Below are 25625 nucleotides of genomic sequence, written 5' to 3'. Positions count from 1 at the left end.
ACAGGAGAGAGACTCCTGCTGACAAAGGCTAAGGGGACGGGCCGTGCTTCCCAGCTGGCAGGCACCTGGTGGGGACTCCACCCGGTGTTCCTTTCCCCACTCTGGAGCCTGCCCTGCTCGGACCACCACCGCACAGTATGTCTTGCCCCAGAGGGCCTTCTGGGACGTGATGGGGCTCAGGGCCCCAGGGAACCTGGGTTTTAGGCTGGGTTCCCAGAGCTGAAATTCCTCATTTGCTTGGGGGGGGGGTCCTTCACATTTTGCCTCCCAGGTGCCGCTGCAAAGTCCTGCAAATAAGATGGGGGCTGTAGCAGAGTAGTGCTGGGGGATGGAGTTTATTCTGCTTGCTATCAGGCAGGGCACCACCCGGTAGCCTCAGGTCCTGGCCGACCCGGGGCCTCAGCACCCCAGTTCTGAGGGCTCTGCCCTCCTCACCCTGCCACCTGCTCACGACCCCTGCCTTCCTCCCCCCTGCCCCCCACAGGCCTCTGCAGACCTCAGCTCCTGCTCCAAGTCACTGAAACCATGGTATCAGTGTTACTGTTATTTTCTTCCCTTTCACTGGATTTTTTCCTTTCTCTTTTCCCCTCACTCCCCAGTCCCCTTAACCTCCTGTTAGGCAACCATTCAAATGTGTGCAGTGTGGATGTGTTGCTTGTATATGTTCTTGGAAAATGTGTATTTCACCTGGATGCATCTAAGTGTCATTTATGTAAATGGTGTGTGCTACTACATACTGTATTCTGGTGTTCACTTCTCCTACACAGCATGGTGCGAAGCCCATCTAGGCTGTTCCTTGGCATCTAGTCTGTAGCTTCATATTCTGTGATGTGCACCCACCTCATTTTGACTGCCTGCTCTCCTTGGGAGCAATCTCCAGACCGTCTCCATAAATAATGCTTCAGTGAAGATCCTCATCCATGGCCCCTTTTGAACTTGTGTGGGGATATCTCTGGGACGCATTCCCCGGAATCAGATTGTTGGCTCACGGGATGTGTGGACACTTAAATTAAGTACAGTATGGCCATGCCCACTGTCACCCTCTTAAACATAGTACCAGATTCCTAGTCCCCCGTACCTCTGCCACACGTAGCATTACTCATCTTTCTAATTTTTGCCAATCTAATAGGTGAAAATGATACATTGCTGCTTTAATTTGCATTTCTTTGATTTTGTGTGAGTCCAGGCATCTCTTGGGCTTGATAGCCTTTGGGTTTACTTTTCTGTGAATTGCCTGCTCATAGCCTTTGCTCAGTTTTCTTTTGAAGATGGTCTTTTGTTCTTACTGATTTTCAGGAATTGCATGTGTATTCTAGGAATACAAACACATACAGTTAAATAGTCAATATATATATTGTGGATATTAATTCCTGTTGAGTCAAGATATTGCAAATATCTTCTCCCATGCAGTCATCTATTTAATTTGTCCAACAAGGATATTTCATTTTGGTACAGGCAAGTTCATAGATTTTTAGCTTTGTGCTTTTGAAGTTTTGTTGAGAAATTCTTCACCATCCTGAGGTTGCAAGCTCTCTACTTTCTTCTATTAACTAAATTCTTTTACCTTTCCCAGTTGGGTCTTTAATCCATCTTGACTCTGCCCCTGTCTGCGGTGTCAAGTACGGATCAAGTTGTATTTTTTTCCATGTAGGGATCCAATTTTCCCAACGCATCTTGTAAACAGCCTGTTTGTTTCCCCTGATTTGTGGGGCCGTCTTTATCACAGGTTAATTTCCTATATGCCCATGGGCCTGTCTCTGAGCTCTGTTCTGGTCCAAATGTTTGTCTTTTCTTGCATCAAAACCACATTTTAAAAAACTGTGGTATTTAGTATGTCTTGGTATTTGGAAAGGCAAATTTTCCTGCTTTCTTCTTCTTTTTAAAAGTTGACATAGCTGTTTGTGGACCTGTTTTCTTCTTTATAAACTTTAGAGAAAGTTCATTGAGTTCCTGGAAACAAAAACCTGCTAGAATCTTGATTGGAATTAGATTAGTTTTACAGATTAATTTAGGGATAATTGACGTCTTTATAATCCTTGTCCCATCCAAGTGCCTGAAATGTCTCTCCATATATCAGATAATTTTTGTATCCTTTCTTCATTTAAAGTTGTTTTTTTTCCCATGGAAGCCTTGTGCATTCTTGGCCAATCCAAGATACTTTATAGTTTCGATGCTGCTATGAAAGAGATCTTATTTTTGACTTCCTATTCTAGTAGTTTCATGCTGGTGGGGAGATATGCTCTTTATTTTGTGGGTTGATCTTGTCCCTGGCAACTTTGCTGAACTCTCTTCCTAGCCTAATTATTATTATTTCTATTTATTTATTTATTTAGGTATCATTAATATACAATTACATGAGCAACATTGTGGTTACTAGATTCCCCCCATTATCAGGTCCCCGCCCACATACCCCATTACAGTCACTGTCCATCAGCGTAGTAAGATGCTATAGAGTCACTACTTGTCTTCTCTGTCTACCCTAATTATTATCTGTTGATTCTATTGGTCCTCGAGGTGGGTGATCCTACATCTGCAAATAATGCTGGTTTTCTCTGTTGTGTTTGGGTCATTGTCACATGTTTCAATGCTCAAATGTTCCATCTGACCTCAGGAGGCCTTCCTGAGCACTTCCCTGGTTGGAGCATCCTGGTATCCTGCAAGGCAGGCGAGTGTAGGAGGGATTATGACTCTTGGTTTAGTGGTCGAGAAGCTCTGGCTGACCGGGTGACTGACGAGAGGGCTGAAAGGGAAGGGGTGTTCTCGAGGCGTCTCCTTGCTCTCTGGGGTACACGGGGAGCCAGGTTGGGAGCGCAGATCTAGAAGCTTGCAAAGCCCTGGAGGAGGGCGGGGACCCGGGTTGCCCCCTGGTGGCCCGTGTTCTTGCCAGGCTGCGTGTGGGTTGCGGTGAAGAGGGCTGGCAGGGGCCTGAGGCTCAGGAATACCATGTCTGAGAGGCTCCTGCTCCAGGCCCCTTTCCTGGGTTCCTGGGCAGTCAGCCTCCACGTTCTGGCTTGTTGACCAGATTAAATAACATTTCAGTGAAAGAAAACTTAATTCTCATGGTGTTTCTGACTGTTGTCTGACGCAAGATGGTTTTAAATGGGCACATTCTGTTGTGAAAGAATGGTCAGTGCCCTGGGCCTGGGAGGGCGGCTGGAGAGGGAGGAAGGGACTCTGCTCGCACCCGCCGCGGTGCAGGTCGCCACCCCGAGCCCGTGACCAGCCCTTGGACACCTGCTTATCCGCCACCTCCCGTGAGCAGCCCAGCCCCGGCCTTAGGCCCGTGACTCTGTGGAGAGCGGGGAAGCTCCCTCCAGAAGCCAGTGTACAATCATCTCCTAAATTAGGGATGTAGTTTTAGAAGAGTTCTCAGTTAGAAAGATCCACGTGGGCCAGATGGGGCAGTCGAGAAAATCTTTGCAGAAGGGGGCCCCACGGGGCCTAGAGGGTTGGGAGGAGTTGGAAGAGTGGTGGGGCAAAGCTCGGGTGCACCGAGGCCAGCCTGCTTGGGACCCATCGTGTCTATTCATCCAGGCTTGGGAGCCCAGCTGGGAGGGCGGGTCGGAGGGTCCAACATGGTCAGGAACAGGGGAATCTAAAGGACTGCGAGGGGACAGATGCCAAGAAGTAGGAGGGAGTAATAAAACCTGGGGGCTTGGGGAGGCGAGGATGAGAACAGAGCTGGAGCAGCCTTCCGCACACGAGCTTGGCCTTCTTTCACCTTCCTGGGACTTCTGGGGCAGGACAGGGCTGTGGCTCCCAGTTCATCTTGAAGCAGTGGTGTTCCTGAGAAGGCTGGCCCAGGTAGGCCCCGGGCAGTGGGCTTGGGCGGGGGTCTGGAGGCTCCCAAGGACTTCTGGTCCCACGGGTCCCTGGGACAGTGTCAGGCTGGAGGGCATGGTGGAGGGTTGTCTGGAGATGCTCCTTCTGTGTGAGTGGGGCTGGGTCATGGCTCCCCACCTCCTGCCCTGCAGTGGATGTCCCGGGGACATCTGCGATGCTCGGCTCTTGGGCTCAGGAGGGGAGGGTTGGCCTCTCCCCATCTCTGTTGCTCTCTCTCTCACACCCACTCACACACGCACACACTTATGCACACTCATTTACTGGCTGGCCTCTGAGGCTCCCCAACTCTGTCCCCTGGGCCTGCAATGTCTCTGGCCTTCCCTAGGCCCCTGACTGCCCAAGAGAGCAGTGTTAGCGACATGGTGGCCCCCAGCCAGGAGCGGTTCCTGCTGCATCTTCCTGTCGCCGCCACCAGGCTAAATATAACCTGACACTGCACAGCCCTGGGCTGCAGCAGAGACAGCCTCTCTGCCCGGGGGCGGACAGGGACGACTGGAGCAGCCTCCTGCCCTCAGGGTGACTTTGCGCCCTGCTCCTCCTGCAGGGAGTGAGGCAGGAAGGCGACCAGGGTGAGGACAGCTGCCTCCCCGAGGTCACCTTCCCTGCAGGGACCCGGCACCCTGCCTTGTTCCAGCTCTGGATGCTTCCACAGGCCATCTTTCATCTCATATGGCACCCAGAGCAGGAGTCACTTGTCCCTGCAGGTCCTGCAGGGAATCTGAAGCTCAGAGAGGTGGGCGACCTGCCCACAGCCACACAGAATTGCCCAGGACTCCTGATGGTTGGGGCAGGTCAGCTTAGCACCTTAGGGCTCCTCCCCATGCCTGGGTTATTCTCTCTCTCTCCATCTCATCCACTCCCAGCTGGGGTCCTGTTGACTCCTTGGCTCAGTGAGGGCAGGTGCCTGGCCTGTCTTGTTCATGATGCCCCAAATGCTTTGCACGGATGTACTCAGGGAATATTGGAGGGGGATGAGGAAGGAGCTGAGATGACACCTAGTTTGCAGACGAAACAACAGACTCTGACCTGGGGGCCTGGCCCAGGACACTCAGGGGCACCAGCAGGCCTCCCCTTTGCCACCTGTCCAGATTGATAGGTAGTTACACCCCCACTAACGCTGAGTGCGGCTCCTGCCTGGGCTCTGCCAAGGCTCAGGTGCCCAGAGGTGGGAAATCAGGTTTGCAGCTGTAAGTACTGTGGGTGGGGCCCCTGGCTGCTGATGAATCGATGCTGTGCAGGGACAGTGCTTCCAGGTGTACTGCTGGGCATCGGGTGGCACCAGGTGAAAGCAAGCCAGCCTTGTGTTCTCATGAATGTTGGTGTCCTTACTTAGGGTCATGAGGAACTGTACGTGCCCACCTGGAATGTGTCCAGGCCTGCTTCTCCCCCAGAGCCCCTCGCACTGCCCCTCCTTTTCTCCCCTCCTCCGTGAGCTGTGTGACCTCTTTAGGACAGTAGGGTCCAAGGCACAGAGACCCCTGTCAATTTATGGCCATTAATCATTGACTGCCTTCCCTCTCCTCAATTCCATCCCCATGGGGTGCAGCGTGCCCTGAGCCCCAGGAGGCAGGCAGAGTTGGGGCATCCAGCCTCCTCTTCCAGAGCCAGGTGTCTTCAGCTGGAGCTGGGGATTAGACTGGGTGTGAGTGGGGTGTCCTTTGGCATTGGCCACATCAGCCAGGCTGGCCCAGGGGCCTCTCATTCCTAAGTCCCTTCTGCCTGCTTCTTTCTCTCCTCTTCCCATTTATCGAGACATCCCTTGGGCCTGGCTCCTGCTTCACATACGTCATTCACCCCTACCTCCCTGCAGGGTGGGCATGAGCTCCCATGTTTCTGATGAGCGCTCTAAGGTTCGGAGAGCATAGGTGACTTGCCCAAGGTCATTCTCAGTGAGTAAAGGCCTGTCTCCACAACCCGTGCCCTGTCATTTGCATAAGGGAACCCACAGCCTTCCTAGGGGCGCTAGGGGCTCCATCTTCCCCTTCCCTGACCACTCCCCGTGCCGGCGGCCCCCGGGATGCGGCCCGTGCCTGCCGCAGAGTGGCTTCTGGCGGAACTGCAGCCTCACCCGTCTCTGGGCTGCCCAGCTTTGCTCCTGGGGGAGCTGCCCATGGTCAGAGGGAGAAGAGTGACGGGCAGGGTCTCATGACAGGTGGGAGTGGGGCTAGTGGGGCCAGGCCCTGTTCGGTGTGTGCAGTGCCAGCCCAGGGCTCCTCTGGAGGCAGCTCAGCCGCTGACTCTCAACATTTCTTCTCTGTCGAGAAGTTATGTGAAGGTCAGTGCCCCACCTCTGGAGGCTGTGATTTGCTCTGTGCTGATGCCCAGCCCTGGCTGTCCCTGTGCCTCACCCCTGGCCTGGCTGACTTTCAGCGGCTCTCAGGGACCCCCCTGGTCCCTGCACCCCATTCTGGCCAGTGATGGGATGGGGCCTGCCGGCAGGTCCGGCTTAAGAGCCGCGGGTGGGTGATGTGACTGCTCACAGAAGATCCAGCCGACCCGGCAGGAATCTGGGAGGCCGAGCTGGCTGACTTGGGGGGCCGCCCCCTTTCCTTCCTTCCATATTTCTTTGAAATAGCAGCTGGAGACTACCTCCCTCCCCGCTGCAGCCATTCGGCAGGGCTCCAGTTCACATTTTTGGAATTATCAGGGCTTTGACAGGGTTATTTGAAAGGAAAAATTCCTTGAATGTCCACAAAGGGAGAGGGCCAAGGGGGCTTTGTGCATGAGTGTGTGTCCAGGGGTGGGCAGCGACCTGTGCTGCGAGGGGGCTTGTATCTGGAGCTGCTGTAGCCGGGCAGGGGGTGGGGTGGCAAGGTGGGATGCCAGCATCCTGTGCTCCCTGGGCTGCAGAGAACAGCTCTGGCCTCTCTTGCTGAATGCCTGAACCAAAGTGGGCATGGGGTATCGAGACCTCCAATTCAGAATTCTGAGGCCATGTGTTGGGGGCGGAATCCCCAGGCCATCCCCACAGAGTTGAGCTTATCTGGGTCTCAGACTCTGGACTTCTCTGAGACAAGTGTCCCAGTGAGGAGTGAGGACCAGGGCCCTGGGTCACTGGGGTCCTGGGGCTGGGTGTCAGGGGTCTCCAGAGCTAAGGGTTCCTGGTCTCTGGCCACCCTTCAGTCCTGAGGAGGGCCAGGCCCTGTTGAGGCTGCTGCCGGCCATCACCATATTAGGGCATAAACTCCGGGCAGGCTGTCTGGGTGCCAAACGGTTTCCAGCTGGGCCCAGCCCCCTGCAGCTTCAGCCCCGCAGCCTGCTCCGGAGGGGCCATGTCAAAGGCCAGAGGTCAGGGGACAGGAGAGCTGCTGGGCGGAGACCCAGACAGAGCTACCCTGCTCAGGACCCTGGGGCCAAGCCATGAGGGTGTGGGAAGCGGGGAGTGGAAGGCCTTTTGGGTCGAAGGATTCCTGGCCAGCCCCACCCCTGGCCCGGCCCCCTCGTCTCAGCCTTCCTGCTTCAGTTGGTTGCTCAGGTTCTCCTTCACAAGATGAATTCCACAGCTGTTAGAACTGCTGCTCTGCTTCCCTCTCTCAGCCCTGGCCTCGGCCAGTCTCCCCCAAGCCTGGCCAGCATCTCCCAGAAATCAAGCCTGTGGAGCCTGGCCTGCTCAGCTGGTGCTGAAGCCCTGCCGCACCCCCAGGTCCCAGCCCCTGTTGGCAGGCATCAAGTGCCAGCCCAAGCGCCAGGCCGCCAGCCCCCCCAGGTTTTTGGTCTCAATTCAGCACCGGCACTTCCTCCCAGCTAGGGTGCTTGGGCCGTCCCCTGCTGGCCAGCACGCCATCCCTGGTGCATTGTTCTAGGTGTAAGGTCCTTTCCAGGGGATGCAGACGCTGGGGCCCCTGCAGTTCAGAGAAGACAGATAAGCACGGGGGAAGCCCAGACAAGGGAGGAAATCTCTGCCCTGGGAAGAGAGGGAGGTGAGAAGCATGCCTTTCCTTGCAGGGTCCATAGAGGAGGAGGAACAGGATGTTAATGCACCTTCTTCTTTTATCAAGAGGGCCTTCCTGCAGGCGGGGGTTCCTAGCTGGGCCTCAGGCAGACCCTGAGGTCACACTGTGGTCTCGTTTGGAAATCAGCAGAGAGAAGGGTGAGGGAGCTGTGGCTGGACAGGGGACAGAGCTGGACTGGGTACACTTGGCCCGGTGGCCTGATCTCACCTGATATAGGGGCTCTGGTGGTCAGAGGGAGATTGGGAGGGAAAAAATATCAGAGATAGAAAGAAAGACAAGGAGAGGCAGAGAGAAAGATCTAGAAGGTAGTGCTTCTCAACTTTTCAGTGAAGGGTCACTTGTCTTTATTTCTAGTATGTCACAGATCAATACTTTTGTGAAATACAAAATCACATGCTTGGACTGTGGCCATGCCAAATTGCTGTAAAGGTTTTTTTTCAAACTCTTGCTCTCAGCTTCTGAACATCCTTGTTGTGGGCCGACTTAGCAGTCGGGGGTACTGTAGGGAAAGCAAAGACAGAGATGGAGTGATCGCCGACCTCCTTCATGTTCAGTACGTGCCAGGCATTGCCCTGGGCACTTGCTATGTGTTGACTTAATCTTTACAATTAGTGAGAAAAGAATTATTATCACTCCCATTTTTTGGTGAGGAAAATGAGGCACAGGAAAGCTAAATCATTTAAGAAAAATGACTGAGTGGTGGAGCTGGGATCTGAATCTAGAGGTCCTGGGCCTAAAGTCTTTGGTCTAACCACGGTGTCACACTGCCCAGCACCAGAGAAAGAAGGGTAAATTGAGAGGCTAGGGAAAGACAAGTGGAGAGAGAGGGAGAGCCTCCTAAGGGCGAGCTGGAGCGGACAGATCCAGGGAAGGAACTCAGAACACAGGCAGCAGTCAGGAGGGGATGCTGGAGAGGCGGCTGGGAACTGTGGGGGCCTCGTCGGGGAGCAGAGGTGGCCCCGAGGGGCCCTGCTGCTGCAGTGGCTGTGTCCTACGCTCTGCAGGGAGCTGCTTCCTGTGCCTGGTGGATGTGGTGCCGGTGAAGAATGAAGACGGAGCTGTCATCATGTTCATCCTCAACTTTGAGGTGGTGATGGAGAAGGACATGGTGGGGTCCCCGGCCCATGATGCCAATCACCGTGGCCCACCTGCCAGCTGGCTGGCTCCAGGTAAGTGCCCTCAAATCCTTTTCTGGGGCCACGAGGCCACCTAAGGCCAATGCTTTGCAGGAAGGGGTGTCAGGGAGGTCCCTCTACAGGTCAGGAGGCAAACACGGAGCATATGGGCCAGGCCCGTCTGGCTCAGGATGGACAGACAGTGTGGAGTGGCCGATTGAGCCTAGGTTCACTGGTCCTTAGGGCAGGATCGTGCCTGGTTTCCCAGCCTTACTTGTGTGGGCACCTGCCGCAGGACCTGGGGGCTCCCCTTTCCAGCCTCGGGGAGGGTCACTCTTCCCAGATGGTCCTGGCTGCCTCAGGGTGACTCCCTCTGCGCATCTGAGGCTCCATCCCAGGGACTCATCCCTGTTCCCTGGTGCTTGTTCCTGGACTGGCCTGCTCCCTGCTGTGGCCTTGGCTAACTGAGGAGAGGATTGGAGGGCAAAAGTCACCATGGCTGGACCCGGGGAGGCCTCCCCTCATCCCCGCCATGACCCAAAGGCTCAGAACCCTTCTCACCTTCCCCACGATGGCCTTTTCACGTCTAATTTTAATTTTCCTATCAGTCGTGGCAAGATTCCACCTCTTGGCTTCTCACACTCTAAAACGGCCGTGTTAGTCAGGCCGGCCCCACCTGCTCCACAGGGGCACCTGTCAGGCCGCAGGGAACGGCAGGGAGGTGTGGCACCCTCCCATTTATGAAGGTCCCATCATTTACTGTGTGACTTCCAGCAACTCAACACAGCTCCAGCGGCTCACCCAGCTCATGTATGCCTAAATTTCCTCTAGTCTAAAAAGGGGAAAATGATACTGCTACCAGCACGGCTGTGGGAGTCACGGATGGTTCACACAGAGCCCACCACGATGGGAGGCTCAAGAAACGGTGGCTTATTATCAGAGCCTTACTTAGATAAGACTGCAGTTAGAAAAGTTCTGAGCCTTGAGTTCTGTGCAGTGGGAGAAGGGGTGGGGGGAACGGCCTGCCAGGGCTCCCCCTTCCCCTTCTTGTCCTGATCGTGGCTGCGGCTCCAGTTTCTAGGCCTGGCCCCCTCCCCGGCAGCCTTCCAACCCCGGGCCACGCACCTCCCTTCTCCCGGCAGGCCGAGCCAAGACCTTCCGCCTGAAGCTGCCCGCGCTGCTGGCCCTGACGGCCCGGGAGTCGTCGGTGCGGCCGGGCGGTGCAGGCGGCGCGGGGGCGCCGGGAGCCGTGGTGGTGGACGTGGACCTGACGCCCGCGGCGCCCAGCAGCGAGTCGCTGGCTCTGGATGAGGTGACCGTCATGGACAACCACGTGGTGGGGCTTGGGCCGGCGGAGGAGCGGTGCGCGCTGGTGGGCTCTGGCTCCCCACCCGTCTGCGCGCCCCACCCGTCGCCCCGGGCACACAGCCTCAACCCCGATGCCTCGGGCTCAAGCTGCAGCCTGGCCCGGACGCGCTCCCGAGAGAGCTGCGCCAGCGTGCGCCGCGCCTCCTCAGCCGACGACATCGAGGCCATGCGCGCAGGGGTGCTGCCCCCGCCGCCCCGCCACGCCAGCACCGGTGAGGCCCGGGGGCGCTGTGGGAACTGCCTTCGCGCCTTCCGGCGGCCGGGCCTGCCCCGTTCCAGGACCTCAGTGTCCTCCCCCTGGCCCTGTCCTGTGTGCCTGGGAGATGGAAACCCCATTAAGCATGCACTTCATCCCATTAAGTGGCCTTCACTCCATTAGATGTCCATTCATCCCATTACATTCTTCCACTCGCAGAGCCTTTGCTGGCCCAGGGCGCTGGCCCTCCCAGGACTGCCTGGAGCAGGGATGGCCCTGGGAGAGGCACCTGGGTCCCTGCCCCCACCTGGCCCTCTGGCAGGCTCCAGTGCCCCTTGGCTAGACCCTGATGGAGGTCTTCCTCCTCTGCTACATCGTAGCTGCGTCATGCTCTGCTTCCTTAAAGCAGGGAGGGGTCTGGCCTTGCTTGTTTCTCAGTGACTTTGCCTCTGTCTCCTGAGTTGGCCTCCTTGACTCACTGTACCCCGTGGCCTGGCTCATGGTCTCCAATTCAGCCTGCCAATGTCACCTGGCTTTCCCTTCCACCCCTGAGGCCATGCACACCATGCCCTCCACCCTCACTAGCTTTCCCCTCCACCCCTGGGGCCATGCACCTGCTGCCTGCTACCCTCACCCTGCTTTCCCCTTACTCCAGGGGCCATGCACCCCCTGCGAAGCGGGCTGCTTAACTCCACGTCAGATTCGGACCTCGTGCGCTACCGCACCATTAGCAAGATTCCCCAGATCACCCTCAACTTTGTGGACCTCAAGGGTGACCCCTTCCTGGCTTCACCCACCAGTGACCGGGAGATCATAGCACCCAAGATAAAGGAGCGGACCCACAATGTCACTGAGAAGGTCACCCAGGTAGGCGCCCAGCCCCTGGCTCTCCCCTCACCTTAGAGAGGCCTGGGGGGAGGGGAACGGGACTGGATGGGGGGGGGGTTAGACAGGGGAAGGACCGGGGCAGATACGCAGGACAACTTGGAGGGGTTCAGGGGTTGAGGTTCGGCACCTGAGAGGGTCAGGGTGGGCAGGAGAAGGCAGCCACACGGCACAACAGGGTCTGCTCACAGGTGTGGCTGGGGGGATACCGGAGGGCAAACCCACAGGAGGTTTCAAGTTAGAAGGGGCCACGGGGGTCAAAGTCAGGGGTCCTGATTCTTGTAGGCCAAGATGATGAGCCAGCCAGGCAGAGGGTGGGGACCAGGTGCTAGGGCCTGGAGGTGCCTACCCTGCCCCCAAGCCATGGGAGAAGAGGATTTCCTTCCCACACTGGGAGGGAGGGTATGGTGGTGGGTGCACAGTTACGCAGGGATCAAGTCCCCAGATCCTGGGCCAGAGAAGACTACCAGCTCTTGGGAGCATTGCCCAACACTGCTTGGTGACAGGCCAGCCTGGTGTCCTGCCCCCCTCCAGGCAGCGAAGTTGCCTGCAGTATCCCCACTGCCCAGGGCTTCCCGGCTCTTTCTCAGGTCCCAGCCCTGGGGGTGGGGTGGGGGAGGGCCAGGAGCGGGTGAGAGGCCCAGGACAGGAGGTGTCCCTGCCCCACGCTGCTGTGCCCTCTCCTGCCCCTCCCACTGTAGCTCCCGCGTTGGCCTGAGGGAGGGAGCTGCCCGCTCCTGCCCTCCTCCACTGCTGGCCTCCTGGGCCCTCCTCCCTGCTGGGCTCCTGCTGCCTCTGGCTCCCCGGGTCCCTGCCAGACCTCCAGTCCTTTGGCCTTGACTCCAGAATGTTCCCCCGCACCCAGACCTCATATCTGGCTGCCTTCTGTGCCCCGTGCCCCTCCGCAGCAGTCTGCCCTGCTCGTGCCCGCCGTGTGTGCCTGCTGTGCTGTGGTCCATGTGCGCGCTCTGTATGTGTCCGTGTGCACGTGCGTTCCTGGCTCTGCCTGTCACCGGGCGGTCTCTCCATCTCTGGGTGCCTGTCTGACTCTGGCTGGCTGAGCCCTGGACCGGCAGGACCATTAATCTGCCGTGACAGGCCTGGCTGCCCGGGGAGGGGAGGGCCGCGGGCTGCGGGAGCGGCTGCAGCAGGAGCCTGGAGCGGGCTGCGGGGGCGGGGGCCGCTGGCCAGCACTGGGCGGGGCGGGGGAGCCCAGGGTGGCAGGGTGGGGGTGGGGGTGGGGGAGGAGGGGCCGGCTGAGGAGCCGCGGTTCTGACCGTCGCGTGCATTGCCGGGCTGGTGGAGGGCAGAGCGCAGCACCCTGGCAGCGGGGCCCACACCGGGGGGGCCACGGGCAGCCTGAGCTGCGTGGGCTGCTGTCCACGCCCACTGCCAGGGTGACCCCAGCCAAGGGGCCCAGCCCCAGCGACCCTGGGGCACAGCCTGGGCTGGGACTGCTGCTGGGGTGCAGGTGAGGTTCTGGCCACGCCCTCGGGCCCCGAGGCAGTCAGGCTGGGGGGAGCCAAGTCCTCCATGGCGGTCCTAGCAGGGAAGGCGAGCGGGACATGGCCTGTGCAGCCCAGGGCCCAGAAAGGCCGGGTGAGGCGGGCTGTGCGTATCTCCAGCCTGTTGGCCCAAGAGGTAGGTGACCCCCTGGCCCCTTCCCCTCCCTTCTAGGGCTGGGGCACTGGTACAGGCAGCGGCAGGTTGGGTGCAGCCCAGAGGGTTCTGGCTCCAGGCCCAGAGAGGGCTTCCGGGCCGCAGGACAGTCTGGGGGAGCCATGGAGTCCGCAGCTCTGCTCACCCGACTGCTGGCCCCAGCTCTCTCTTCTCCTAGTCAGGGCCCCCCTCTCCCATGGCTTCTGTGGCCCAGTCTTCTAGCTCAAGGAGCAAAGGGAGGAGATGGAGGACAGGAATGAAGTGGGTGCCCAGAGAGGGTGGCAGGAGACCAGCACCCTCCCGCCCAACCCCACCTCCCCCTGCGGACAGTGGCCAGCCTGGCTTGGAGGCGCTGGGCTCTGTTACTCCTGCATTCTATGTGCAGTAGCAGACCTGTGGGAAGCGAGGAGGCTTGGGCTGTTTCAGGGCCCCAGGTTGAGTCTGGGGAGGGTGGGTGGGTGTCAGAGGCCACTGGACGAAGGGGAGGCAGGCTGAGCTGAGGCACCTGGCTCACCTCTTCTGGGCAGCTTGAGGTGCGGGGGCTGTCCTGGGGTCCCACAGGCTGATCGCTCTGTAGGTACCTCCTGGGAGCAACTTATTTGCCCCCAGAGACTTCTGTTATCCTGGAGGAGGCTCCAGGTGATGGTACAGTATCAGTTGAGGGGTGGCCTAGGGGTGAGTCTGACAGTCGCACCCCTCATCAGTCCCTGGCACCCAAGCACTCTGCCTTCTCTCACACTCTTCTCCCAGCTGGGGCACAGGCTTGCTAGGATTTGCCGTACCCCACAGGTGAGGATGCAGGGTTTGGCTTAAATGAGCTTCAGTGTTCTGTGGGGCAGCAGGTCACAGGGGCTTGCATGCCTGGCCCAAGGCTGCATGGTAAGCTGGAGGTTGCAGAGCTGGGCTTGGCTCATCTGGGCCGGTAAGTGAGGTCTTTGGGTCCAGGCCTGTGTCCCAGGCTTGCCCCACGTGTCTGCGTTTGAGCACGGGGTGGTGCTGGTGTTGCTATGGGCAGACTCTGGGTGGGGAGGTCGGGGTGCAGGGTCTCTGCTGTCAGGCGCAGTCCCACCCAGCCCCCAGGGGGCCTGGCCTCTTGGGCATGGGGAGGGACCTTATCCAGGGGTAGTTATCTTCTTCTGTCCCTTTGTCCATGGGGCCCTGGCCATTTCCATGTTTTCTGTCCCCACCTGACCCAAAAAGGCTGCTGTGCTATGCTGTCTGTCTTAAGGAGCAGACAGTGTGGGCTGAAGGCAGGGCAGAGCTGGGGTCTGGGGAGCCACACACTCCCTCCCCTTCTCCAGACCCCAGCTGCTCCCCTGACCCATCACATGCCTCAGGGGCCCCCATGTCCACCCAGGTGGCCCAAACCTTGAACTATGGCCTGTTTTAACTTCCAGATACTTCCTCTAAGGAGATGTTCTCCCAATAGTCCATCAAGTGATAGTGGGTCCAGGGGATCTCCAGCCTGAATATGAGTGGGAGTCTTGGGGGCTCCACCCACCCCAGTCCTCTCAGCCCAAACACTCAGTGCTGCTGGGAGCAGGGCCAGCAACCTTGACTCTCAATAAGGTGGGCCAGGCCTTGGTTCGGCTGCCCAGGGATGGCAGTGCCAGGCCAGGGGAGTTTGGGGAGGAAGCTCTTGGCTTGAGTCAGACATCTGTGAGCAAGGATTGCGGGGCAGGGGGAGGTCCCAGGGGACAGACGGAGGCTCCTGGGATAGTGTGGGGAAGGTGACCTGTCTCTTCTGGCCTAGATGGCAGGCCTGCCCCTGCCTGACTGTTAAGAGGGCAGGAGGTGTAGGTGAACTCTCAGGACTGCGTGTCCCTCTGTGTCATGTGAGCTCGTCTGTGGTCAGGTTAGGTGCTCTGTGGGCCTTTGCTGGAGTGTGGGAGGGTGAGGACTGAGGGTGGCCTGGGGCCTGGGAAGACAGGGGGCTGGAGGGTGGCGTGGCAGGGGAGGGTCTTTGTCTCTCCCCCACTGGGAGGCCAAGAGGTCTGAGTCTGGGTGTCTGGTCTTGGGCCAATGGCACAAAGAGACCTTTAGGTCCTCAGTCCCTGGACTACCAGTGGTGGGGCTGACAGAGAACCGCAGTGGCCACCACCCTTTAATGTGCTGGGGCTGTGTCTCCTGAGGGCCATCCCCCAGTGGGCCTCCCACACCCAGGCTGGGAGCCGTGGCCCTTGCAGCGTTTTCTGCACTGAGACTGTCGTGTATGGCAGGTGTGGGCAAGTGGCATGGTGGAGTTATAGCCATAGGTATGGGTCTGCAGGGCTGGTGGGGAGCAATACTTCAGGGTATTCCTGCATGGTGCCCTGAACCCAGGGAGCCAGCTAGTTGGTCGGTGGACTGTGGTGCCCAGGCTGAAGGGTGGGGAGCGGCTCTGGCCTCTTGGCTGAGGGGTAGGCATTTTGATAGAAACTTTTTGGCCTCCTCTTACTCTGGTTGGCATTTTCCCTGGAGACCCCAGAAGAGATGTTATGTGCTCCCAGCCCGGAGGTCCTGCGGCCTGGTCCCCCAGGTGGACAGCACCCCTCAGCCGCACCCGCCCTGCCTGCGCAGGTGCTGTCCCTAGGTGCGGACGTGCTGCCGGAGTACAAGCTGCAGGCCCCGCGCATCCACCGCTGGACCCTCCTGCACTACAGCCCCTTCAAGGCCGTGTGGGACTGGCTCATCCTGCTGCTGGTCCTCTACACGGCTGTCTTCACCCCCTACTCGGCCGCCTTCCTGCTGAAGGAGACGGAGGAGGGCCTGCAGGCCCCCGGCTGCGGCTACGCCTGCCAGCCCCTGGCCGTGGTGGACCTCATCGTGGACATCATGTTCATCGTGGACATCCTCATCAACTTCCGCACGACCTACGTCAACGCCAATGAGGAGGTGGTCAGCCACCCTGGCCGCATCGCTGTCCACTACTTCAAGGGCTGGTTCCTCATCGACATGGTGGCTGCCATCCCCTTCGACCTGCTCATCTTCGGCTCTGGCTCTGAGGAGGTGGGCTGGCAGGGAGGCAGAGGCCTGGAGGGCATGGGGAGAGGGGCGGAAGATGGTGGGTGAAGCGGGTTGCACGTGGAGGGCTCCAGAGGCATGGCAGGTGCCCCAGCTGACCCCTGCCCGCCGCCCCTCTCTCGTGGGCCACCCACTAGCTGGGAGAGGCCCCGAGGAGCACCATTTTCTAATTTGACTATAGGAAAGGGCCCTGTCTTCTGATTCACACAAAAGTGCCCTGGAAGTTAGTGGGAGTTCTGGCCAAGCACCTTAGGCTGGTGTTGTGCCTTTCAGAGGCCCAGTCTTCTCATTCTCATCAGAGGGACCATGAGCCCACTGTCACAAAGAGTAGCCTTTTGTCACAAAGCCAGCACAAAGATTAATGGGACTGCACTGTGCCCAGTGAGTGGGAGGTGCTTCGGTTACGAGGAGGTTCTTGGAGGAAGTCTGGGATTTTCCCTCTGATGCCCTCCAAGGGCTGCAGGGCCCCCATTCCTCAGATGCCCCCAGCTGAATGTCTCTCCCATCCCCCCAGCTGATTGGGCTGCTGAAGACGGCGAGGCTGCTGCGGCTGGTGCGCGTGGCGCGGAAGCTGGACCGCTACTCGGAGTACGGGGCAGCGGTGCTCTTCCTGCTAATGTGCACGTTCGCGCTCATTGCGCACTGGCTGGCCTGCATCTGGTACGCCATCGGCAACATGGAGCAGCCGCACGTGGACTCGCGCATCGGCTGGCTGTACAACCTGGGCGACCAGATTGGCAAGCCCTACAACAGCAGCGGCCTGGGCGGCCCCTCCATCAAGGACAAGTACGTCACAGCGCTCTACTTCACCTTCAGCAGTCTCACCAGCGTGGGCTTTGGCAACGTCTCCCCCAACACCAACTCGGAGAAGATCTTCTCCATCTGCGTCATGCTCATAGGCTGTGAGTGCATGCCTGGGGGTGGGCATGGGGCAGGGAGAGCCTGGGCTGGAGGAGAGGGAGGGTGCTGGCGGGGCCACCATCATGGCGTGTCTGGGGGCTGGGGCACCAGGGTAGAGGCACAAGACAGAGCCCAGGGGCATGTGTACACCTTGTGTGTGCAGTTATGCTGCGTGGGGCTGCGTGTGTCCTTCACCTGATGCAGGGGTGGGTGGGGTCCCCTGGGCGCTGACCACCCCACTCATCCGTGTCCCCAGCCCTCATGTACGCCAGCATCTTCGGCAACGTGTCGGCCATCATCCAGCGGCTGTACTCTGGCACGGCCCGCTACCACACGCAGATGCTCCGGGTGCGGGAATTCATCCGCTTCCACCAGATCCCCAACCCACTGCGCCAGCGCCTCGAGGAGTATTTCCAGCATGCCTGGTCCTACACCAATGGCATCGACATGAATGCGGTGAGGCTGCTGTGCGGTGATGGCGCTGGTGGCGGGTTGGAGGGAGCAGGGTGACAGCACGACGTGTCCTACCAGTGTCACAATATGGTTCCGGCGTCACAGTTAGTGCCTAGGGCGACCCTGAGAGGTATGTCACTCTCCTTTTACGGATGGAGCTTACTTACTGGGAGAGCTCTTGCTTTGGGGCAGGCAGACCAGGCCCTTTCCTTAAGGTGTTGCATTTAATCCTTACAACCCCAGGCAGGAGTGTGTCTCTACACTTGACACCTGAGGAAACAGAGGCCTAAGCAGTGAGGCATCATCTGCAGGGTGTCCATCTAGAAGGGGGTGAGCTGGGATGGGCACCCAGGTCATCCCCACTACACTGGACCCCTTGTTCCTCCCAGGATCTCTGGGGTGGGGGCTGGGGTGCTGGGGGAGTTGTGCTGAGCCGCTCTGGCCCCGCAGGTGCTCAAAGGCTTTCCTGAGTGCCTGCAGGCTGACATCTGCCTGCATCTGAACCGCTCGCTGCTGCAGCACTGCAAGCCCTTCCGAGGGGCCACCAAGGGCTGCCTGCGGGCGCTGGCCATGAAGTTCAAGACGACACACGCACCGCCAGGAGACACGCTGGTGCACGCCGGGGATCTGCTTACCGCTCTCTACTTCATCTCCCGGGGCTCCATCGAGATCCTGCGTGGTGACGTCGTTGTGGCCATCCTGGGTACTAGGCCTGGGCGGGGACCAGGCACCGGGCCTGAAGTGCCCACCTCGGCCTGGAGAGGTCCGGGCTCCCTGAGGACACAGTCGCTGGGGTTGTGGATCCGGAACCAGAACTGCCTTCAGGGACCTTGGGCTCCTTTAATTCACCTCAGCTCAGGCCCTCCCAGGGGGCAGTGGAGAGGAGCCCCTCCTGGGGTGGGGCTGCTGAACTCGGGGGGTTCTCAGATTCTGCTCCCCTTCTGGATCCCCCACAGGCAGCAACACTCTTGCTTCCTTAAAGCAGGATCAAATCCAGACACTCCAAGGAGTAACATTTCACGGAGGAAGTTCATTAAATTCCCTGCAGCCTCCTGCCACAAAACCACGAGCAGCCCTCGCTGCCCCCAAAGCAAAGGGATTCTGCCCTTCTTCCCCTCCCACCCTTTTCTTTCTGCTCCACCTGTACACCTGGGCAGGTGTGCCGGACAGGGGACTTCCTGCCCTCTGCCTTGGCCTCGTGCACCTTAGGATGGCGTGTCCCACTGGGCCAGTGTAGATTTTTATTTCTCAGTTCAGTACAAACACATATACTTACCTCATAAACACCCCAAACAGCTAAAACCAAAGTCTCACTACCCAGCCCTTGGCCTTACTGTGTTTGATGCCTTCTGGTGTTTTCTGTCCCACGCTGTGCTAAGCTATGCTATCCTATTTTCTCTCAGTAAAGCGAATGCTGGTCTTGATTTACTTGTTAAAATCCGCAGCTTGAAGAACACTGTTTTATGAGGGCACAGGGATTGGCCAGGAGGGTGTCTGGGACATGGGGCTTGGGGGGTAGAAGGGGAGTGAGAACCCAAGGAAGCCAAGGCCGCGGGCTGAGCGGGCTTTCCACACTGGTCCTGCTGGCCGGTTCCAGTCGCTGGGAGGCAGGAGGTCCAAGGTCCCTGGCCCTTTAACCCCCAGGGCATGTGCTGGGAGCCGGGGGGGATGGGGCCAGCCCAGGCTTCCCTGGCTCTGGGGCTGGGGACGCCACTGGGTGACCAAACTGAGGGGAGGCCCCTGCCCAGGGTGAGAATGCCCGGACAGCAGGTGCACTGCCTGTGCTGCTGCCCCAGGGGCTGAGCCTCCACTCTCGGTGGCCTCCAGGGAAGAACGACATCTTCGGAGAGCCTCTGAACCTGTACGCCAGGCCTGGCAAGTCCAACGGGGACGTGCGGGCCCTCACCTACTGCGACCTGCACAAGATCCACCGAGACGACCTGCTGGAGGTGCTGGACATGTACCCCGAGTTCTCTGACCACTTCTGGTCCAGCCTGGAGATCACCTTCAACCTGCGAGACGTGAGCGCGCTACCCTGGGTGGCTATCCCCCAACCGTGTGACCTTCTCTCAGGGGTCCTCTTTTACCTGTCAGGTAGTATCTGGGTCGCACCAGGTTGTCAAAATACCAGGCTCAGCCTTTGTCCTGGGGCAGAGGTCACATGTGTGCAAGAGTGGAATCTTGTCCCCAGAGAGGGTGTGCCCGGCCCCACCTTCTGCAGGTTAAGGAAGGGGTTTGGGCCTGATTCAGGCAGGCCGCGTGGGCGCGGAAGGGCCCTGACACCACCCTTGGTTTCAGACCAACATGATCCCTGGCTCTCCAGGCAGCGCGGAGCTGGAGAGCGGCTTCAACCAGCAGCGCAAACGCAAGCTGTCCTTCCGCAGGCGCACCGACAAGGGTGAGGCGGGGCGGGGTGGGGTGGGGCCGGCATGTCTGCTCGACCCAGGCTTTACAGACTTTACTGCCCCTGCCCTTAGAGCTCCCCACACCTCACCCCAGCAAACCAGACGCTGCCCTCCTTTCAGGCCCACTTGAGCTGTCACCTCCTCCAGGAGGCCCTCTTCTGCCTTCTAGGGCGGGGGCACCCCTAAGCTTATGTGGTCCTGATGGGGCTGGCGTCTTGGTGGGTGGGTGCTGCCTGAAGCGATGAGGGCAGAAGAGACCAAGGAGGGTGAGGGGCCAGTGACAGGGGCCGGGGGCCGGGGCCCCAGAGAGCCTCGCCCAGCAGCGCCACTGCCTGGGCTTGGGCAGCCAGCCACTGGGGATGGGCTGGTCCCCTCCCAGGAGTTCTCAGTCCGCTTGAGAGTGGGGGAAAGACAGCAGGCCAGCTGGGGACAAGCCAGGGCATCTGCCATAGCCCCCTCCTAGGCCTGGCTGGCCCCCTCCTCTCCTCCCTCCCCCACCCCCGCTTCCCTCTGTGTCCCCTTCCCTCTCTGAGGCCAGTTTCTGTTTCCCACAGACCCGGAACAGCCAGGGGAGGTGTCGGCCCTGGGGCTGGGCCGGGCGGGGGCAGGGCCGAGTAGTCGGGGCCGGCCAGGGGGTCCGTGGGGGGAGTGCCCCTCCAGCGGCCCCTCCAGCCCTGAGAGCAGTGAGGACGAGGGCCCAGGCCTCAGCTCCAGCCCCCTCCGCCTGGTGCCCTTCTCCAGCCCCAGGCCCCCCGGAGAGCCGCCGGGCGGGGACCCCCTGACTGAGGACTGCGAGAAGAGCAGGGACACTTGTAACCCACTGTCAGGTAGGATGCAGGCCACCCCCGGCGGGCGGGTAGGTGTGGCATCTGCCCTGGCCTCAACCCTGCTCTCTGGCTGCAGGTGCCTTCTCGGGAGTGTCCAACATCTTCAACTTCTGGGGGGACAGTCGGGGCCGCCAGTATCAGGAGCTGCCTCGCTGCCCTGCCCCTGCCCCCAGTCTCCTCAACATGCCTCTTTCCAGCCCCGGCCGGCGGCCCCGGGGTGATGTGGAGAGCAGGCTGGATGCCCTTCAGAGGCAGCTCAACAGGTGGGGGCGGCCCCTGGGATCCCGCTTTGCCCCAGCTGCTTGTGTGACAAGGGGGAGGGTCCAGTAGGCATGTGTTGTCTGCGGGTTTTTGGCAGCACTGTAACTGTAGGCTGAAGGGACGGTGTCTGTTCTTTGTTGGCCTGTCTGTGTGTCCAGCAGTTTGACCTTCTGCTCCGGTTCAGAGCTGAGCCAGGGACTAGCACAGTAGAATGAAGAGTGGGCCCGGGGTTGACCAGTCGGCCCATCTATAGGGTGGCCCCAATGTCACAGTCACTGGCGTCCCCACTGCCCCAAGGCCCAGAGCATCCTCCTTCTTGCCCCAGGCTGGAGACCCGGCTGAGTGCAGACATGGCCACCGTCTTGCAGCTGCTGCAGAGGCAGATAACACTGGTTCCGCCCGCCTACAGTGCTGTGGCCACCCCGGGGCCCGGCCCTACCTCCGCCTCCCCTCTGCTGCCTGTCAGCCCTGTCCCCACCCTCACCCTGGACTCGCTTTCTCAGGTGAGTTCCCCAGCCCCAGGTCCCCCCAGCGTTGCCCCTTCTGCCCTGATTCCACCTCAAACCTGCTTTGCTACCCTTTCTACATGGCCTGGGCTCCTGCCCGCTTTCCTGTCCTCCTCCCAGACGGTACTCCTAGGAATATACAGGGCGAGGCAGGAGAGCCCCCGGACCAAAGGCCCCAGAGAGCAGTGGGCTGAGTGGCGTGGGCATCCCCAGGACCACCTGCGTGGCCAAGTCTACTCATGCTGCCTGTGTCACAGCCATGAGTGGCCTCTAGGAAGGGACTAACTGACTGAGCCCAGGGCCTGGTGGTGGGTGCTGTGTGCCAGTGCACCCTTGGAACAGGGTTCCAGGTTTTTGCTGTGACTGGCAACCCCGTCTCCGACTCTGCTGCCAATCAGTGGCGCTCATGCTAGCCACCTTGTGGGGTTGTCTTGAGGGCTTTGGCTAAGCCCCGGTGGCCTTTCGGCCAGCATCTCTTTGTCCTCTTCTGAGTAGACACTTTTGGTCCTGGCCTCTTGACAGGACAGCTTGTCTGGGCCTTGAGAAGGGGGGCTCCTCTGGCCACCAGAGGTGGCCTGGGATCTGCTCCCCTCCCCTGGCATCTGCTCCCCCTCCCATATGTTGCCTGCTCCTGTTTGCAGACACCAGGGCCCACGTCGGCAAATGTGCCAGTCTCCCTTCACAGCCACCCCCGCAGAAATCTCACAGCAGACTGTCAGCACCCACAAACCCCTCCTGCCTGCCCTGGCGTGCTCCCTGGCCTCCCGAGGCCGAACGCCAGCCTGCCTCTGTGTCTAGGTCCCTGAGTTTCTTCCTGATTGAAGGAAGGAACCTTGTCTCTCTTCTGTCCCGGCTTCCATCCCAACTCAGGGCCCCTTATTCCGGGTGGGGTTTGAATTCAGCCGCCACGTTCCCTGGAGAAGAAAGCAGCTTCTCCCCGTGTCAGGCAGAAGCTCGCAGCTGCCCGGTTTGGCTCTTGCCCACTGTGAATTCTTCTACTTCCAACTTCAGCGCATCCCTTTTGCGGTCCAGGTCCTGCTCTGTCTGCCTTGTCCCCTCGGCTCTCTGTCCTCCAGTCCCGTGCCACCAGACCCTCTCTGTCGTCCGTGCCCCCCGTCTGCTTGGCCTCCTTCCCATCCCTCCCTGCAGGCTCCTCGCCCGCTCACACTCTGTGTTCTTTGCAGGTTTCCCAGCTCATGGTGTGCGAGGAGCTCCCGCCAGGGGCCCCGGAGCTCCCCCACGATGGCCCCACTCGTCGCCTCTCCCTGCCGGGCCAGCTGGGGGCCCTCACCTCCCAGCCCCTGCACAGACACGGCTCAGACCCGGGCAGTTAGTGGGGCTGCCCAGTGCGGACATGTGGCTCACCCAGGGTTCAGTGCGCTGCCTGGGCCCCGCCCCTCAGAGGCCCTGCCCCGGAGGCTGCTGGCCAGGAAGGGGCGAGGAACCCGAAGGCACAGCCCCTCCCCCAGCCCTAGGGCCCGTCTCCGGCAATACTCCGGGCCCAGCGGAAGGGGCAGGGGCAGGGCTGGGCAGTGGATGGGGGTCTGTGGTCCCCTCACCGCCTTGGGGCAGTAGCTGGTCTAACTGCCTGGAGGCACCCGGCCCTGGGCCTTAGGCACCTCAAGGACTTTTCTGCTATTTACTGCTCTTACTGTTAAGGATAATAATTAAGGATCATATGAATAATTAATGAAGATGCTGATGACTATGAATAATAAATAATTATCCTGAGGAAATTCCTGTGGTGCTGGAAGGGCTGTCCCTGTGTTCACATTCACACGTGCATGTGTTATGTGGGGGCCTCTCTGCAGGCATCCTGCCTGTCTGAGTGCATAGGGCCTTGAGGGGTGGCTCCGGTATCTGGTGATGGGTGTGTTCAGTGGGGGGGTCCCCTGGGGGCCGACACAGGTCACCCCACGACTTCCTGCGTCTGCTGTGCCTTGCTTCCACTTACAGTAGAAGAACTGCCCAGACTGTTTTGAATACAGGTAATCCTAATGGGATGCCAGGCCTGGGTCGCCCTCAGGATCACGTTGCTTTGCTGGGGGGGCATACTGGCTCCCGCAGCTGGCCCCCCACTGACAGATGACACAGCCATCCTCTTGGTCCCCTGAACAGTTCATGAACCCAGCCCACGCTGACCCTAACCGCCCTGTATTTGGTTAGTTCTGGCAACATACCTGCAATGCTCCAACTTGGCCTTATCTTGACTTTAACTGAGACTCGCAGGGACCTATATAATTGGGCCCCCACAGCAAACAGGGTTTTCTTGGCCCTGAGCAGAGCTTCCCTGGTGTCTGGCTGCAGATGGGCCTCACCTTGATCGCCACGATCACTTGGTCACCTGTGATCCCTGATCACCAAAGAGCTGCCTGGTGAGGGTGAAAGTTTCAGGGTGGCCCATTCCCACAGCTGGGGGACTGAGAACAGACGTGCTGGGGCCACGGAAGGGGGGTGGCTGTGTGCGTGAGCACTGCTGGTCTTGTGAGGACACAGCCTCCTTCCTGGGGCAGCAGCTCCGCGGGATGGTGGCAGGACAGCTGCCACCCAGGAGGAGGAGCCCACGGCAGCAGCCAGCTCTGCTAGTGGGCGGCGCTGCGCCAAGGGCTCGATTCCTTAGAGCAATGTTCTTACAACCCTGGCCCTTTGAGGTGGGTTGCTACCCGAGCTCTAAAGTCAAACATGGCTCTTCCCGCTGCCCATGCCTGGCATGGGTGGGTGTAGGGAGGAGAGACCCGAGTCTCTGAGCAACCTCACTGTGCCCTGAGTGGTTGGGGAGAAGGAAGAGAATCTCTCTGGTCGGGGCAGTTCTGCCCCAGGGCCCTGGCCCCTCCCTCAGGGTGTGACCCGCAAGGATCCCTGTGAGCTCTGGGTGCCCTGGGGCTGGGGGCGGAGGAGACCCCAGGGTCAGCGTGGAGAGGGGTGACAGAGGCATCCTTCGTGCGGCAGGATCTGTGACGAGTGCACGTGAGCACACGTGTTCATGCCACGCGAGTTCACACATGGGCCTTCCTGGGGGCTGACGTGTGAGTGGGGCATGGGGGGCTTCTGGCGGAGGAATGCCCTGGATTTGGTTTCCCTTCAGAGACTCGAGCAGAAACCTGCCCAATTCCAGCCCAGGGCAGGAGACAGACCCAGGCAGAGGCCTCTGTGAGGGTGCTGGTGAGAAGTAAAGGCACAGGCAAAGCTCACTGGACGGCTGTTAGCGGCTGCGTGAGCTGGGCCGGGCCCTGCCCTGGTGTCTCTCCATCTTTGCTGTCTCTGCCCATGTCCTTAGAACAGCTGCGTCCTGGGGGCTCAGCTCTTAATCCCGCCATTCTGCCCAGGTGTGGAGGAGGGTGGTGGGTGGGGCTGGGGAAGCCTGGGGAGGGGCTGGGCCAGCCCAGTGAGTCAGGGCCCCTGTTGGTGGGCATGGGGAAGGGAGAAGAAACCTTTGCTTGCCCTGCAGACTTGTGTCAGGTTTGAGGCTGGTTATGTCTCTGGGGCACCATGTCAGCACCCACAGTCAGCTGCTGGCCTGGTATGGACTTTGGTGCTTCCAGGGATGATTATGTGTGTGTCTGTGCTCAGGATGGGGGCTGGGTCAGCAGGGGGGAGCCTCTAAATGCTTCTCCTTGATGGAAACACACGGGTGTGCCAGAGGGCAGTCAGGATGGAGGAGCTGCCAGTGTGGCCGGGACACCCTGGCCAGGTCCCTGCCAGAAGCCACCCACTGAGATTTGAGGGTCGGGGGGGTTAAGAGTCACATGTTCCTATTTACTGGATGGTCTGCCTGCCGGGCTGCAGTTAGATGGTTACATGTGTCATTTATTCCCTAACAACCTAAAGGTGGGTATACTTAGTTCAGTAAGGATGGTACCACTCAAGATGGCTAGTGAATGGCTGGTGGTCCCACTACTGGTAGGCGGCCGCACACAGCTCCAGCCTGCATGGGAGGAGCAGCAGGGACCCTCAGAGCATGACTCTGGGGCTGATAATGGCGGGCTACAGGGCCTGGGCTCAAACCTGGGCCTTGTGGGGCCTCAGAGGCAGGCGGGGCGCTGCGAACAGGCAGCGAAGTGACTCCCGTTCCCGGCCTGCTCTGGCCCTCCCCTGGCTGGGCGACAGCCCGCTCCTGCCGGTCTGGGGTCAGGCTCTGTCTAACACAGGAGAAGTGCTATAACCACAGCTGTGCCTGTGACTCTGAAGCTTGGTGTTTGTTGGGCTGGTGAAGGTCAAGTCCTTGATCAGAGCCTACCTTGACCTACCAGA

General features: G+C 59.7%; 1 protein-coding gene across 8 annotated transcripts in view; it reads left to right on the top strand.

The window, feature by feature from the left end:
* KCNH2 (potassium voltage-gated channel subfamily H member 2) overlaps window positions 1–23138 on the top strand; it is a 61757-nt gene extending 38619 nt beyond the window's left edge. For 6 of the 8 annotated variants that reach the window (XM_036899714.2, XM_036899713.2, XM_057504916.1 and 3 more), the window contains 13 exons: window positions 8801–8965; window positions 10054–10491; window positions 11131–11342; window positions 15579–16007; window positions 16537–16924; window positions 17179–17378; window positions 17826–18078; window positions 19203–19396; window positions 19674–19773; window positions 20335–20607; window positions 20684–20870; window positions 21194–21371; window positions 22559–23138. In XM_036899714.2, the coding sequence (XP_036755609.2) occupies window positions 8801–8965; window positions 10054–10491; window positions 11131–11342; window positions 15579–16007; window positions 16537–16924; window positions 17179–17378; window positions 17826–18078; window positions 19203–19396; window positions 19674–19773; window positions 20335–20607; window positions 20684–20870; window positions 21194–21371; window positions 22559–22708 (3167 nt within the window). In that variant the 3' untranslated portion in view covers window positions 22709–23138. Of the gene's footprint in view, window positions 1–8800; window positions 8966–10053; window positions 10492–11130; window positions 11343–12837; window positions 13002–15578; window positions 16008–16536; window positions 16925–17178; window positions 17379–17825; window positions 18079–19202; window positions 19397–19673; window positions 19774–20334; window positions 20608–20683; window positions 20871–21193; window positions 21372–22558 lie in introns of those variants that run through there. The other 2 variants (XM_036899717.2, XM_036899718.2) reach the window with 2 other exon arrangements.
* Window positions 23139–25625: the final 2487 nt, after the last annotated feature.

The sequence above is a fragment of the Manis pentadactyla genome, chromosome 7 (genome assembly GCF_030020395.1).
Source record: "Manis pentadactyla isolate mManPen7 chromosome 7, mManPen7.hap1, whole genome shotgun sequence".
Lineage (NCBI taxonomy): Eukaryota > Metazoa > Chordata > Mammalia > Pholidota > Manidae > Manis > Manis pentadactyla.
Note: the sequence above shows the minus strand (reverse complement) of the source record. Positions and strands in the feature narration are given on the sequence as shown.